This window comes from Grampus griseus, assembly GCF_964374135.1.
Source record: "Grampus griseus genome assembly, chromosome: 5".
Lineage (NCBI taxonomy): Eukaryota > Metazoa > Chordata > Mammalia > Artiodactyla > Delphinidae > Grampus > Grampus griseus.
In genome coordinates, this window is record NC_138998.1 from 51,232,247 (window position 1) to 51,246,632 (window position 14,386).

Below are 14,386 nucleotides of genomic sequence, written 5' to 3' on the forward strand. Positions count from 1 at the left end.
ATGACCTTACAATCAAGTAGTCAATGGGTCCCTTCAGTTACATCATCAATTTCTCCATTTCCAATCTTTAGATCTTTGCCAGTTATTACTGTTTTTCAAGGCTGTCTCTCTGAGCTGACGAAACTCATCTATATCTCATATTTTCCTTCTGTTTTCTGGGATGGTGTTCTTGAATTCTTTGAAGACTGTGATATTAGGTGTGGTTTTGAATTACAAACATAATGCATAGTAATCGCTGAGAAGAGTTCGAAATCTTTCTCAAAATGTTTAACAATCCTTCCCTATGAAGTGTGCTTAGAGTTAATGCCTGCTTCTTTACTATTTATATTATTGAAATCAACATATGACTTTCAGCCCTCTTTTTTTTCTTCCTTTTTCTATAACTATTATTTTATGCATGACAAAATTCTCTTGCTTACCGTTATGTGGTTGTCTGTCTTTTAACTTGAGTGTTATGTGTTTGTAATGATTGCTTTTTGCATGAGGATTATGAAATGCCATACAAATTAAATGGTTGTGAAATGCAGGGCTTCACCTGCTTTTTTGTACACTGAATATGTCAATCATGTGACACTTAAAATTACTTTCATATGGCCTGTGACTTCCCCTTTGGTGTGTGCCTTTATTCTTAGCAAATTAGTGTGGTTAAGAATAATAAAACATTTATTAAACATCCACAGTATTTTAATACAATTATTATCCTAAAATATGATCCCATTATAAATAACTATACTGGGCATGGAATTGCACTAGGGCATAATTCCATTATATTTCTAAATTGATTATGAAATATAAGCCCTGACTCTGTAACTACCTTAATTGCTAAACACCAACTTCTACAGTGGTACCTTTGCTCTACCAAGTGATGAGATTATTTATTCATACATTTGTGCAAGTTGAAATTTCTTAAATCCACAGTTAATATTTAATCAAAACACATGGGGAAATATTTGTATAATGACAAGTAATTTTAAAAAGTCACAGTTTTGAAAAATGTATGATATAAAAATGTATAAAACTTAAGTGTTAATGCTTTTACAAAAAAAACAGAAGAAAAAAGAAAAAAGAAGCCTAAAATTTTTCGTATCTCTGTTTTCCCTAATGCTATAATACTGTCCTAAATTAAAGAATGAGTTTGGCCTACTTTCTTTATTGTTGTCTCCAATTCAGATTAGAAAAGACACTGAATAAATTAAGTTCTTTCATCTAATAAAACTGTTTACTTTTTTTGTATGCAGTGGGTATTTAAAAAAAAATCATTTCCTTTGCTTATGACTTGAGTTTCAAACCATAACGTATTTTTTTATGCTGGATATATTCACAAACCAAATCTTCTATGAGATATTTTAGGGAAAGGGTATTTTTTCTTAAACAAAATAGGTAATCAACTTTGATGTAACCACTTTCCCACTCTTTTTTGGAAATATCCTTGAGAATTTTGGTATTTACATTTATTTTTTCCCCTCAGTCTTGTTTATTCTTGAATTGTCTTTTTTTTTCCCCTCCATTTCTCCGTTCTCAATCCTAGGTCCCCTTACAAAGAAACAGACAGATGATTTAGGTGATAATGACGGTGCTGAAGATGAAGGTATTTTTTTCCACCAAATCTATTTGCATGACAAGGGCCTCAATCACTTTTTCCACCCCTTTCTATTTTTTTACTTCTTGTCTTTTTTTGAAGAGTTGTTTTTAATTCCCGTTTTTGATGTGTTTTGTCTTCTTGCTTGTTGTTACATATAAATACGCATTTTTAATTTTTTAAAAAATGAGTGTTAAGTTTTGCTTTTGATGCCAACCATTACAACCTTTTAAAAAGGGGGCATTTTTTTGTTTTCTTGAACTGACTTTTGATATGTTTCATCCCACATTTTGACTGAAACTTGTCCATATTCTCTGAACTAACAATCTCTCCCCTGTAGTCTCTCTGTACCCATTTTGCATGTTTTCTAATCTATGTAAATATTTTACCCAATATCAAAATGTTTCATTTTTACATTTGATATTTGTTTAAAAAAACCCACACCCAATAAAATGAAGGACAAGCTAAAGACTGAAATAAAGTGTTTCTTGAGCAGTATAATTTAGATTCAAAAAATACTGTTTTCTGTTGATGTGCTTAAATATCACATAAATAAATGAAATCGTATAGATATGAAGGATATTACACCTATTTAGATAACTGTAGTAAACATTATGCAACCACTTAAGTACCCTGAGAAGATTAGATGGATATCCCTTAATTTCAAAGGCACGTAATTTTGAGATTGACAAATGAAAATATTCTGAATTTCAAATTGTTGCCAACTATAAGTAATAATTTTTTCCTACTGTACTAATAACAAAATTCTTTTCTCTTTCCAACTTTCTTATGACATACAATTCTGACATACTCTGTAAATGTAAGTACTCACTAGATTGATTTGATATTTCTCATTCCATTGTGTACCTTTACCTGGTATTAAATGGAGTGTCTAGAGAGGACCGTTGATTCTTTCAGTTCATTTTGGCTCCAATTAGTTTTTTTTTTTTAATACCATCCTAGTTATGATTCTTATAGAGATAATTAATGTAATCTCAGGCTTAAAAATAATTCCCAGAACCCTAGCAATTAAATCTCATAAGGATATTAATAATATGGTAAGAAAGATTTTCCAAAATAAAATAATCCACAAGCAAGTCAGTAGACATGCTAGTTCCATGAGGTACAACTATGAATGAATGCATCCTTAACTGTTTTCATTAAGATATATATATTTAATAAACTACTTCATAGTAGAAAATTAAATTATAGAAGTAAAGTATTAAAAGCTTAAAAATTATATTGAGTGTTAATATATTTATAACATTTAAGAATTCTTCTGATTAAATGAAATTTATGACATTTGATTAAAAATTCATTTATCATGAACACCACCAGTGGATTAAAGATTAAATACAATGCAGTCATTAATAGTTGAAATAAATCATTATAGCTGCACAAGATTGTCACTTTGAATGCGAAATAGCTAAAAATAGACATAATATCAAAATGCAAATTGTGATTGTTTTTAACGTTGTTGGAAATCTGAAGTATTAAAACATCAAAGACATTTATTCACTTTGAGGACATGGGTTTTTGTTCCTAGTGCTCTCCCTATGAAGAGTGCTGCCACTTGGGGGCTTTGAGATTTGTTGAACCCTCTGAAAATCCTTAACTCTTAGACATTTGTTATCTAAATAATACCTAAGACTTCCTAAATTCTTAGTGTGTACTCACAAGGTTAGTATACATCATTTTCCTGTTTTAAAAATATTTTGATTGCTGATTTAATATGCTTTTTTTTTTTTTTGGTAAAACAGCATTAAGTGAGATATTTACATGTTTACAGATGATACCTCTGAGCAACCACAGTGAGCTAAGCCCTATAAACATGAATATATCTCAGAGACCTATTTTGAAGCACGTGTAACATTTTTAAATAGCCATTAAAAATATCCTAAACCCCTACTTAAATTGGCAGGTAGTATTTAGGTTACGTACTAAGCCAGTCGTCATAAGAGTTATCAAATCAATAAATATATTTAAATGCTCAAAAGTGTAGAGTCAAAGCAGTTCAATTCAAGTTCTGTCAATTCCTCTGTGTTATTTGGGTAATTGTTTAGAAGACAAGAAGGATAAATTCAAATACCCTCCAGACAAAAACCTTCATAGAAAAGTCTGAGCATCTTCTGTTGAATTTGTTTGAAAATTTTTCTGTTGATGTGAGGGTGAATGAAAACCGAGGCCGATTTTCACATTTAATTTGTTTCAAATCTTGAATCAGCATTATTAGATAAAGCAACAGATTTAAACTACTTGATAAACTACTCCTTTTACTTCAGTCAGAAGTCTAGTTATCTGGTCATTTATATGGGATTGTCCATTGTTTCCTGATAGCCCAACTCTTTTACTTGATTTCTAGCTTTCTGTCTCAACACTGTATTCAGAGGCTACCTGAGACATTGACTGGGGCGCGCCCCTCATTCACTTAAACTCATCCAAAGCTTCTCAGTGGAGCACTGTTCTTTACTTCTAATTCTCATTTGTGTTTTTGCCATTATTTTTTGCCACTTTTAGGCCAAACACAATTGTATCAAATTTTAATAATAATCATAAGAGCTGCATATTTTATTGGCTTTTCCCCTAGTTTCAGAAAGACTAATCTGAAGTGATTAAAAATGGGTCAAAGCAAAATCCTAGGTTTCTACCAATTTATTTTGGGAATTTAAGAAATATTTAATTTTTTAAACTGTGCTGGGAATACCTTAATTTTTCAATATTCAAATGCAATTTTCTATCCTATATAGAGCTTTTTAAAAGTTACTCTTGTAGATTTTTGTATATTTTTTAACTAAAAATTGTACTTTTGATCATAAGTCCAGTTTAACAAACGCAGATTTATCCAACACTTCTATATTCTTTTGCTGGTCCTGAATAATAGCTGAGGTTCATCAAATGAGTAGGGGGCAAAAAAAATCTTGAAATATCTTCAAATGTATCAGGGAAAGATTTAACTGAGGCAATACCCCACAATTTAAAAGCTGCTAAATGCTCCAAAACTCAAAATTATGGGCAATTAAAAACTTCATGAGTCCTTTAATGAAAGAGAAACCAGTAAACATGTTTAAGGAGTTATGTGACTAATAATTATTCACTAGGACTATTTTTTTTTGAATTTTATTTTATTTTTTTTAATACAGCACGTTCTTGTTAGTTATCCATTTTATACATAGTAGTGTATACATGTCAATCCCAATCTCCCAATTCATCCCACCACCACCAACCCCGCCCCGCCACTTTCCCCACTTGGTGTCCATACGTTTGTTCTCTACATCTGTGTCTCCATTTCTGCCCTGAAAACCGGTTCATCTGTACCATTTTTCTAGGTTCCACGTATATGCGTCAATACATGATATTCGTTTTTCTCTCTCTGACCCACCCCACCTTGCATGACAGTCTCCAGATCCACCACGTCTCTACAAATGATCCAATCTCATTCCTTTCCATGGCCGAGTAATATTCCATTGTATATGTGTGCCACATTCCTCCCATCCATTCATCTGTCGATGGGCATCTAGGTTGCCCCCGTGACCTGGCCACTGTAAACAGTGCTGCAATGAACATTGGGGCACATGAATTCACTAGGACTATTAAAGGGAATTATGACTTCAAACATAGGTTGTCAGGCAAAAATAAATCCACATTAACTGCTCTAGAGCTGTTGGCACTTGCTACATTGGCTTAAATTTTTGGTTTATCAGAAAGATAAAAAGTTACTAAAGTTAAAAATTAAGATGTCTACTCAGATTCCAGTTTATTATTTTTTAACTTGAAAATCTTAAATACTTTCTTACCATAAAAATTTTAGAAGAAAAATAATCATCAGTGTAGTATTTCTCTTTTATCTTCCCACTTTTTTCAGAGACCTAGATGCTTAGGAAAGCTTTAAAACATTGCAAATAACAGAAAATATAAACATGCTTTAGGAATATTTGTAGTTTTACTAAACCTGAACTAGTGTTTTAGTCTTTGGGTATTCTTTTGATTTTAGTAAGGTCAGTAGCAGCTAGTTTAGGCAAACTCAGATATCTTAGGTAAAATCTACTTTATTTCTAAGGGAAAATATGAGACAAGGTTTAGAGGGACAACATGGCTCTAATAAATTCATTATAAGCCACTACATCTAATATATTTGAACTAAGACACAGTGGCCACCCGAAATTTTGTTATTAAAATGATGGCATTAGCAGATAGCATTCAATGGTAGGCTATATGATATATCAATTTCACTTATAGAGGTCTGGTTCTTTTTAAAATCAAAGTAAATAGAAATATAATTTAAACTATTTACATTTATTGTTATATTATTATGATATTATATTTATCATATTTAAACAATTTACTATTATATTTACATCAAAAATGAGCTGTAGTGCTTCCCTGGTGGCGCAGTGGTTGAGAGTCCGCCTGCCGATGCAGGGGACACGGGTTCGTGCCCCGGTCTGGGAGGATCCCACATGCTGCAGAGCGGCTGGGCCCGTGAGCCATGGCCGCTGAGCCTGCGCGTCCGGAGCCTGTGCTCCGCAACGGGAGAGGCCACAACAGTGAAAGGCCCGCGTACTGGAAAAAAAAAAAAAAAAAAAGAGCTGTAGACTATGAAAAAAAGTAAAGTCTAAGATAGAACTTATGATAAAACACTATCAAAAGTAAAGTCTAAGGTTGACCACTCTGATAAAACATTATCAAATAATTCTAATTGCTCTGTAATATAAATATGGCATTTTCCAAGCTTTATTAGCAATATTGAGTTGTTATGTACAAAAATTGTACCTATTTTGGCAATTAATACACCATACAGCATTAACTTCAGGGTTACTTCAAGCAAAAAGAAATACTGTTCAGAACACAGCATTAGAATTTTATAAAACATTCTGGAAAAGAACTGCTGGACACACTAAGTTCTTAGGCAAATTTGAAATCATTGAGAAGTTTGGGAAGACAAATTGGAAATTAGAATCAGCCCAAACAATCAGTAATCTTTTCAAATCTAATTTTCAAAGAAAAATAGAGATATACCACTCAAAATTGCTCCTAGCATCTATTATTGTATTTTCAGTGTTTCCTGACAAAGTCCACTTCATTCTGTTATTAGGTATAAAATATGGCAGGTCTTCCCAATGTGTGCCTGCATTGTTTTCCAGGTGAACAGAACGATTCTACCAAGATTTCATTACTGTTCACAGTTGGTGCTTTGTAATTCTATGTAATTTTAATTAAAGAAGAATTCTGAAACAGCCTCCCTCTGTGCTACCTCCAAGCATACAATTAGAAGAGCACAGAGTCTGCTGTGAACAGTCAGTTAATGGCTTCAGTTTAATAATTTATTATTGCTTTTTCAGTGCCAGACATACTAGAAAAACACGCTAAAACTGTGTGCAGCGAACAGGCGTTTAAGGAGGAGAGTTTGACAATTTCAGAAGAATTGTTTTCTCTCTGTAAGCCTAACATCTCCACAAGCCCCCAGATCTTACAAATGAGTGAATATCATTTTCCCTCCCAACGATTTAAGGAGAAAATAAATTTAGGTTTTTTTTCACTAAATGTAGCTGAGTCTGGTGAATGTCAAAGTATCCTCATCTCACCAGTTAAAAAATTAGACACTCTTCTCAGGTACACCCTCACAGGGAGAGGGGGGAGATTTTGATAAATTTATACACTGATATTAAATACTAAGTCAAACATAAAGTAGTCTTTTTTTTTAAAGTCCTAAATTCTGCAATTAGCTATTTCCCCAACTTGAAAATCTGGACAAACAAGTTGAGCTACAATTCCTGATATTAAAATGATTTTCATTGAAGGAAATCACTTTATTATTATAGTAGAAAAATTGAAGCATTTATACTAGTCATCTTTTTTACAAGAAATGTAAAGCAGCCTCTAAATTATCACCAGTTTTTTCAATGAGTTTATATCATGTTAGTCCATTCTGAAAGTTGAAACCTCAGTTGTTATGATGTAGGAGATTTGTCTGATAAAAAATGTCAAAAGCAAAGGAACAAAGCCATACTTTTAAATGACACTTTTAATATTGTCATAAAAGAAAGATAATACACGATGTAATTTTGTTTCAATTGTGGGGAGAAGAGATCATCGACCATTATCTAATGGTAATGTTTTAGGTATGTTTATATTCATAATCATATAGATACATGTACACATATAATACTTCAATCTACATAATAGTTAAAACCATGTTCACCAATATACTGTTTAGCATTTTTATCTCTAGAAATTAGTATCTTTTAATACCAATTATAATTATCCTATGTTTCCCTTATGTATTATTTCTAGACCCTTGTTGAAACTGCATAATCAGGGTAAAGTATCTTAGAAAAGCACATACATTTGATTAAAATTTAGAGCTGTAGAAATCACTTTAACATCACCCTAAACTTTAGCATTTTGCACTTGGATTTAGCTGTATTCTGTCTCAAATCTGTATGACAAAATCTTAGAGCCAAAGTGGGGCTAAGAAGAGTAGAATATTTACAAAAAGAGGGTAAAAAATAAGTTAATCTGTTTTCTTCTTCCAAAGGGTAAGGGTAATTGGAGTGAGCAGAAGACCTGGACTGAACTGAAAAATATCATTTAAATGAAAGTCCCCTAAATGCAACAAAGACAGAAATATAGATGTTTGGACTCTATTGCCTAAACATTCATCTGACAGTACTTGAATAGTTAAATGAAACTTCTTGCAACTTCTATAGCACAGTGTTGTAATTATGTTCTCAAATTGGAGCATAAGTTATTCCATGTAATTATGATGCATTCAGTACATATCTTTACAGTAATTAAGAAATGGAAAAACAGTGTTTTATTCATAGTAGCAGTGATACCATTGTACTTAGTTTATGGTTCATAAATTCCATATGAAGTTTATAACATTTGTAAAACGAAGTTTTAAGAATCATTATCATTCTATTATTTCTTTTGATTCTACTGTCACATCAGGAATCAATAAAAAAAAAAAGCACTGAAATTCACACCTACTTCCAATTTGTCCAAGTTTTGTAATTCAGTTTATGATATTTAACAAAATTTTAGGTAGAAAACAATGGATATCTATTGCTCTTTTCTGCAATAGATCTTAACATAAGTTGCTTAAGAAACACTTTAACAAAGACAGTAATTTAAGGAACTATGTTAAAATCATTCCCTCTTGTCCCTAAAATGGAAAATGTATTCTCTGCTTCATTATGCGTGTTGAGGATAAGAACAATTGCCAACCATTTGTTTTTCAGATATTCGGGACAGTGGGGGTCCCAAACCAGTGATGGTGTATATCCATGGTGGCTCATATATGGAAGGGACTGGAAATTTATATGATGGGAGTGTCTTGGCAAGTTATGGCAATGTGATCGTCATCACAGTCAACTATCGACTTGGGGTACTCGGTAAGAAATTTCTTTTTTCCCCCCCATTAATCCATGAAATATGTGATAGTTTTGTTTTGAATTGTTTTGTTTTGCTTTGCTTTGTTTCACTCATTGTTCTATGCTTGCTGATTCTGAAGCAAAATTTTTGATATTTTCAGTAAATTCTATAAATATTCATAAATTACTTGATAAAAGACAGCTAGGGTTGGTTTTAATATTTAATATAAAAGGTAATGAAATTATTCACATTGTTATGGAGTGCTCTTCTTAGCTTGGCTTTATAGAAATGTGAAAGGCAACAATGGCAGGGCCTTTCTTAAGAAGAATTAGTCCCTGGGCAGATTTTTCTCTCTTCTACTTTTCTTTTTTACAGTGCTATAAAATTGCCTGAGGTTTGCCATGAATGTAGAAATAAGTTTTTATTCTCTTCAAGAATATGTGTATGGACTAGCTTTGGGGAATGATTGCCATTTCTGTGTAGGTTTGTTTGTTTGTTTCTTAAATTTATCAAATATAATTAGAAATATTTTGTTTAAATGTATTTTGATTGAATTATTTGATTTGCAAAACATGCATTGATTTCATAAAGTGTCAAAGAGTTCAACTCAATAATGTATATACATGTAAAACAAAATCAAACTAGTTATCTTTCATTTTGAAGAAAAGTATAGAACAATATTATTTAAAATAAATTTTTAAGTACTCTGAAATAGGCATAAACTTGCTATTCTACTTGTATAAATTTATTTTTTATAGTATTGTCACAATTTGGTGAGTAAAATAACTGTATCATTTAATAAGACACCTTTATCTGTGGTATTAGTTAAAGGTATTTGCTAAGAGTACAATTCATTACAAAAGTTTTTTTTTTTTTAATCTTAATTGATCAAAGTCTTTTCCCTTCTTATGCACTTAAAAGTTATCATTTGTGTTATTTGGGCACAAAAAGATACCTCACTCATTCTTTACTCTGAAATATTTTGAAAAAATTATTTGAATTATATTCTCCTTTATAATAATTGTTAATATAATTTATTTTAGCCATTGAGAATCAGTTTATTTTTCTCTTCAGTGTTAGTTATTATTATTCTAATCCCTTCTATGTAGTCATAATCTGTGTTTATGCCAATCTCAAAATATAAAAAGGAATGATTTTTGTCAATCACGTTTGTGTGTCTTGGGGAAGGAGATATGTTAGCAAAGCAAAGTGAGAGCTTGATCTTTTTCTAGTTTTCTATTTTGAATTTGGAGTATGGTGGACGATATAATAGATACACTCTGTCAATGTAGATATAAAGTATTTCTGTACCATTGTTCAAGTACACATTAGTTTCCCCATCATGTCTAATCATGCATTGCTTCAGTTATTCTTATAATTTCGCTGCATAGGGATGAATGACTTCCCACCAATGAAAACTCTCTATGTTAGAATATATATAAAGAGATGTTAATAATAATCTTCTTAAATTAATCTTAAATATTATAGTGTTGTCATCTGTTTCTTAGGCAAGATTTGAATGTGAGGATCTGCACTATCTTTAATGCATTTAACTTTAATCATGGCATTGTTTATAGCTTAGTTGTTTTTAGCGATTATTATTCTCATATTTTTGTGAATTTCTTAAATTGAAAATCCTGATGCAGTGACTAATTTTCCAATTGAAAATTTCAAATTAGATGCCAAATTGTGGTAACAGTATTTTTAAGGACTTGAACATCCACAAAGTCATATACACTGATTTTATTTTTAAAAAGTCTTTTAGCCACCCCTTACGTTGCCTCACTCTGTTACTGGTTGTACTCACATACAGTAAGGTCCCATAAAATAAACTGTGTTATGTTGGTATAAGCTTTGCCCATTTTAAAAAATGTGTTCAGAACTGATGAGGACTTGACTTTGATCCAATTTGAATCCTATATTCATGTTCATATACTATCTTTAAATTCCATACTCTGAATAATTGGATTTCAGGACAAAAAATTAACCAGTTAAAAAATGAAGAACTTTGTCTGTATAATGGCAGGCAGTGTTGGTGTTGATGATGGATGATTTTTCCAATGGTAAATATTCGTTCTGGCTCTACTGCAGTTTAGGATTTAACCTTTAGTTGGCTCCTTTGTTCCTCTTAAAGACGTTGTAAACTAATAATCACTACTAAGAATCAGCTGTCCTTTATAGACCTCCTCTCAATATGATAAAGTACAAAACTTTGTTAGTGAAACATTCTTAAGTGAGTTTTGGGACATTAGTTCTAGAACATATGTATTCTGGTCACTTCTAAAATATGTGTTGGGCCTTGTGAAAATGTATTTAAATGAATTAATTCATGAAGAATAAGTTATCATAACATTTGTTTCAGCACACTTTGCCTGTGTGGTGTACCACAACCAGCTCAACAGCTGATCTGCTAGGAGAACTGCAACAATAAAGACTGTAGGGTTTTAGTTGTTGTTGTTAATACTTTGTCTAACAGTAACAAGGTAAGCCAAGGTTTCTTGGGTGTAGGATCCAAAAGTATTGCTGTTTAGTTGGCACTTGGAAGAGTTTTGGACATTAAGTAGAAAATAAGGTTTGATCCCATGTCAGAGGAAATCCTGAGCTGTGTTTTAATTTGGATGTTTTGGTGTTAAGGAAATGAATTTTGGGGTCCAATGTACAAATTGGCTAATTAAGAGACTTACTGTCAGCTGATTGCCAGGAAATATCAGGATGTCTGAAACAGATAATATAATTCATTTTGAATTGAATTTGCCATCCCAGAGGAAAAATATATTACAAGTTTATTTGTTTTAGCAGTAACTAAAAAGGTGATAATGTTTCAGTAAAAAATTTCATACAGCTATCTAGCAGCCAAATTTCCAGTTTAAAGTATTTAATGTTAAAAACATATTTTGTTCATTACAAAGAAGAATTAGCATAGAAGAAAAAAATACCTCCTATGATAGCATTGTTTTGAAGAAGCTATCAACAGGTTGGAGTTAGTTTCTCAACCAAGACCCTTTTGTGGTTTCCTTTGAAGTGGTAACACAGACTATCAATATCATTGCATTGAAAATGCTACTGGTGGTAAGAAAAACTGCAATAAGTTTGGAAAAAAAAAGCCTAGGGGGTAGTGGATTCTGCCTGCTAACCTCTCTTCCCCAGTTTCATCTTAGAGTTCTCCATGATCTTATCTCATTCAGTCTCACACTTCTTTTAGTAAACAGTTAGACTTTCTTTCACTTTTGGTTATATACATTCTTTGTCCTCAGCCAGTTTTAACTCTTTGTCCTTGGTTATCTAATACATGTTATATAAATGTCCTTTAAAATGTATTTAAAATAATTATTGAGTTATTTTTTAATATTCTGGTATATAGTTAAAATAAAAATAAAAATTATCGTGTTGGAAACAGTGAGAAATGCTTTGATTAGGTGGTCTTAAGAGAGGAAAATAGTATTAAATATTTTTACTGTAAATAGGGTAAACATATGTACTTATGGACAAGCATTGAAAGAGAATATGAAATAAATTCTTCACTATTAAGATGAGGTATTATACAGTAAACGTATTTGAAAATAGAAACTATCTACATATATTTTCAAATATTAAAAATGAAAAAATACATTAACTAATTTAGTGTTAAAAATGTGTTTCAGCCCCCTCTCTAAATTTAGAATAAAATTATGTTATTTATTAGAGAAAAATTTTTAAAAATTATCTTTGTGGAGATCTAACTTAGGCAAACATAAGATTTTTATCTGATGGAAATTTAATAAGATACTTTTATTTTGCTATGGATATTTTAGCGACAATTATGCATTCATAATTCAAGCACATGTGATTTATATTAGAAAAAAATTCTCAAAGATTTCAGAACTACTGATATCTCTGGATATTTGGCAAATTTTTAGTAAAGGGTCTAATTAAATATTTTACTTAGTAATCTTATGTCTCTACTACCCATCTATGGAAAAAATAATAGAGTGCTAGTTTATTTACTAGTTACATTTGAAGAATTACATTTAGCTAACTTCATAATGCCATGTGAGGCTAAACCACTTAAAACAAGCTTTCATTAACGTTACTGTGTATCAATTTTAATGAACAACTAAATTTATATTTATTCTATTAGAAATGGTTGTGAGACCTGTTAATTCTTATAAACTATAATGTCTATGCAATAATAATGCTTCAAGTATTATCAGACAAATGACAGAAATAAATATAACTTTGGTGTGGTCAGTCATCAAATATATAACACTTGTTTGCAGAACTGTACATCTTCTATGCAGGATAAAAAGTAAGAAAAATACAGTCCTTATCTTTACAGAGTTTTCAGTCTAATTGAGGGGGAAAACAAGCAGTCAATAGAGAATAATAATTGATTTTGTACTTCATAATAATATATATTTATTAATTGATTTGTATGTACATGGTCACTTGATATATAAAAAAAATCAGAACAATGAAGAAAGAAAGGAAGCATAGAATATCAGATGGGTCAATATGAATGCAGTGATCAAAATTCTTATTTGAATCTGAGCAGTCTAGCAGAAAGGAGATTTGGTAAACTCTAGGTAGTTATGATTTAAAAAGAAAAGCATATTCATTTCTCAAGTGGCACAGTGTTTTGTCATTATTTTTCTTTTTTTTGCATTGTTTTTATTTGTTTGGCTCTAAATCCTAAAGCAAAGAAACAATGCTAAATGTGACCTTATATTTGAGAGTAATATATAATCAATTATTAAATTTTATAAGATGATAATAACCCACTATCATCCAAATGTGTTCTTAGGAGGTGGGAGACGGAATCAGTCTGTACTTGAAGAGTCAAAAATGTCTTCATGAACTTGGTAGTATTTGAGCAAAACCATGAAGGATGGACTGTCTCTGGGATTAACTAAAGAGGGGAGAGAAGGAAATCCTTTTTTATTTTTATTTATTCATACTCTTTCTACTTCAAAAAATTGGATGTAATTTGTGGCAAAGACACACATATAAATAGGTCGCTAAAATCATATTGAATATGAATACCCATACTATAAAGAAAGAGGAGAAACTTAGACTACGAATATATACTGGAATTGAACATAAATGTATATCCCAATTTCCTAGAAGCAAGGTAAAAAGGATAATGGATTGAATTTCATAATTGTTATTATCAGATAAAGGCAACATATATATCTATATTTTATAAAAAATACACAAAGTTTTTTTTCACACTATAGTACAGAGAAATTTATCATGAGTTGTTTTTAGTTGGAACACCAAGAAAACTATAGGAATCGTGTGATAGTCTTTATGTCATTAGAAGATGCAGAAATATTCTCAAGCATATGATTATGTATTAACCCTCTGTAAAAGCCAAAGACAGAATAATAAATGACCACAACTTCTATAGTGTCATTTCAGCAAAGAGGTAACCAAATACAATTCAAGTAAGAATTC

The 14,386-nt window shown here is 31.1% G+C and overlaps 1 protein-coding gene across 4 annotated transcripts in view; it reads left to right on the forward strand.

Moving 5' to 3' along the window:
- NLGN1 (neuroligin 1) overlaps positions 1-14,386 on the forward strand; it is a gene marked incomplete at both ends in the record, with an annotated part of 708,360 nt that overhangs the window by 214,956 nt on the left and 479,018 nt on the right. For 3 of the 4 annotated variants that reach the window (XM_082655007.1, XM_082655008.1, XM_082655009.1), the window contains one exon: positions 8,821-8,973. In XM_082655007.1, the coding sequence (XP_082511133.1) occupies positions 8,821-8,973 (153 nt within the window). Of the gene's footprint in view, positions 1-1,528; positions 1,589-8,820; positions 8,974-14,386 lie in introns of all 4 variants that reach the window. The other variant, XM_082655006.1, reaches the window with a different exon arrangement.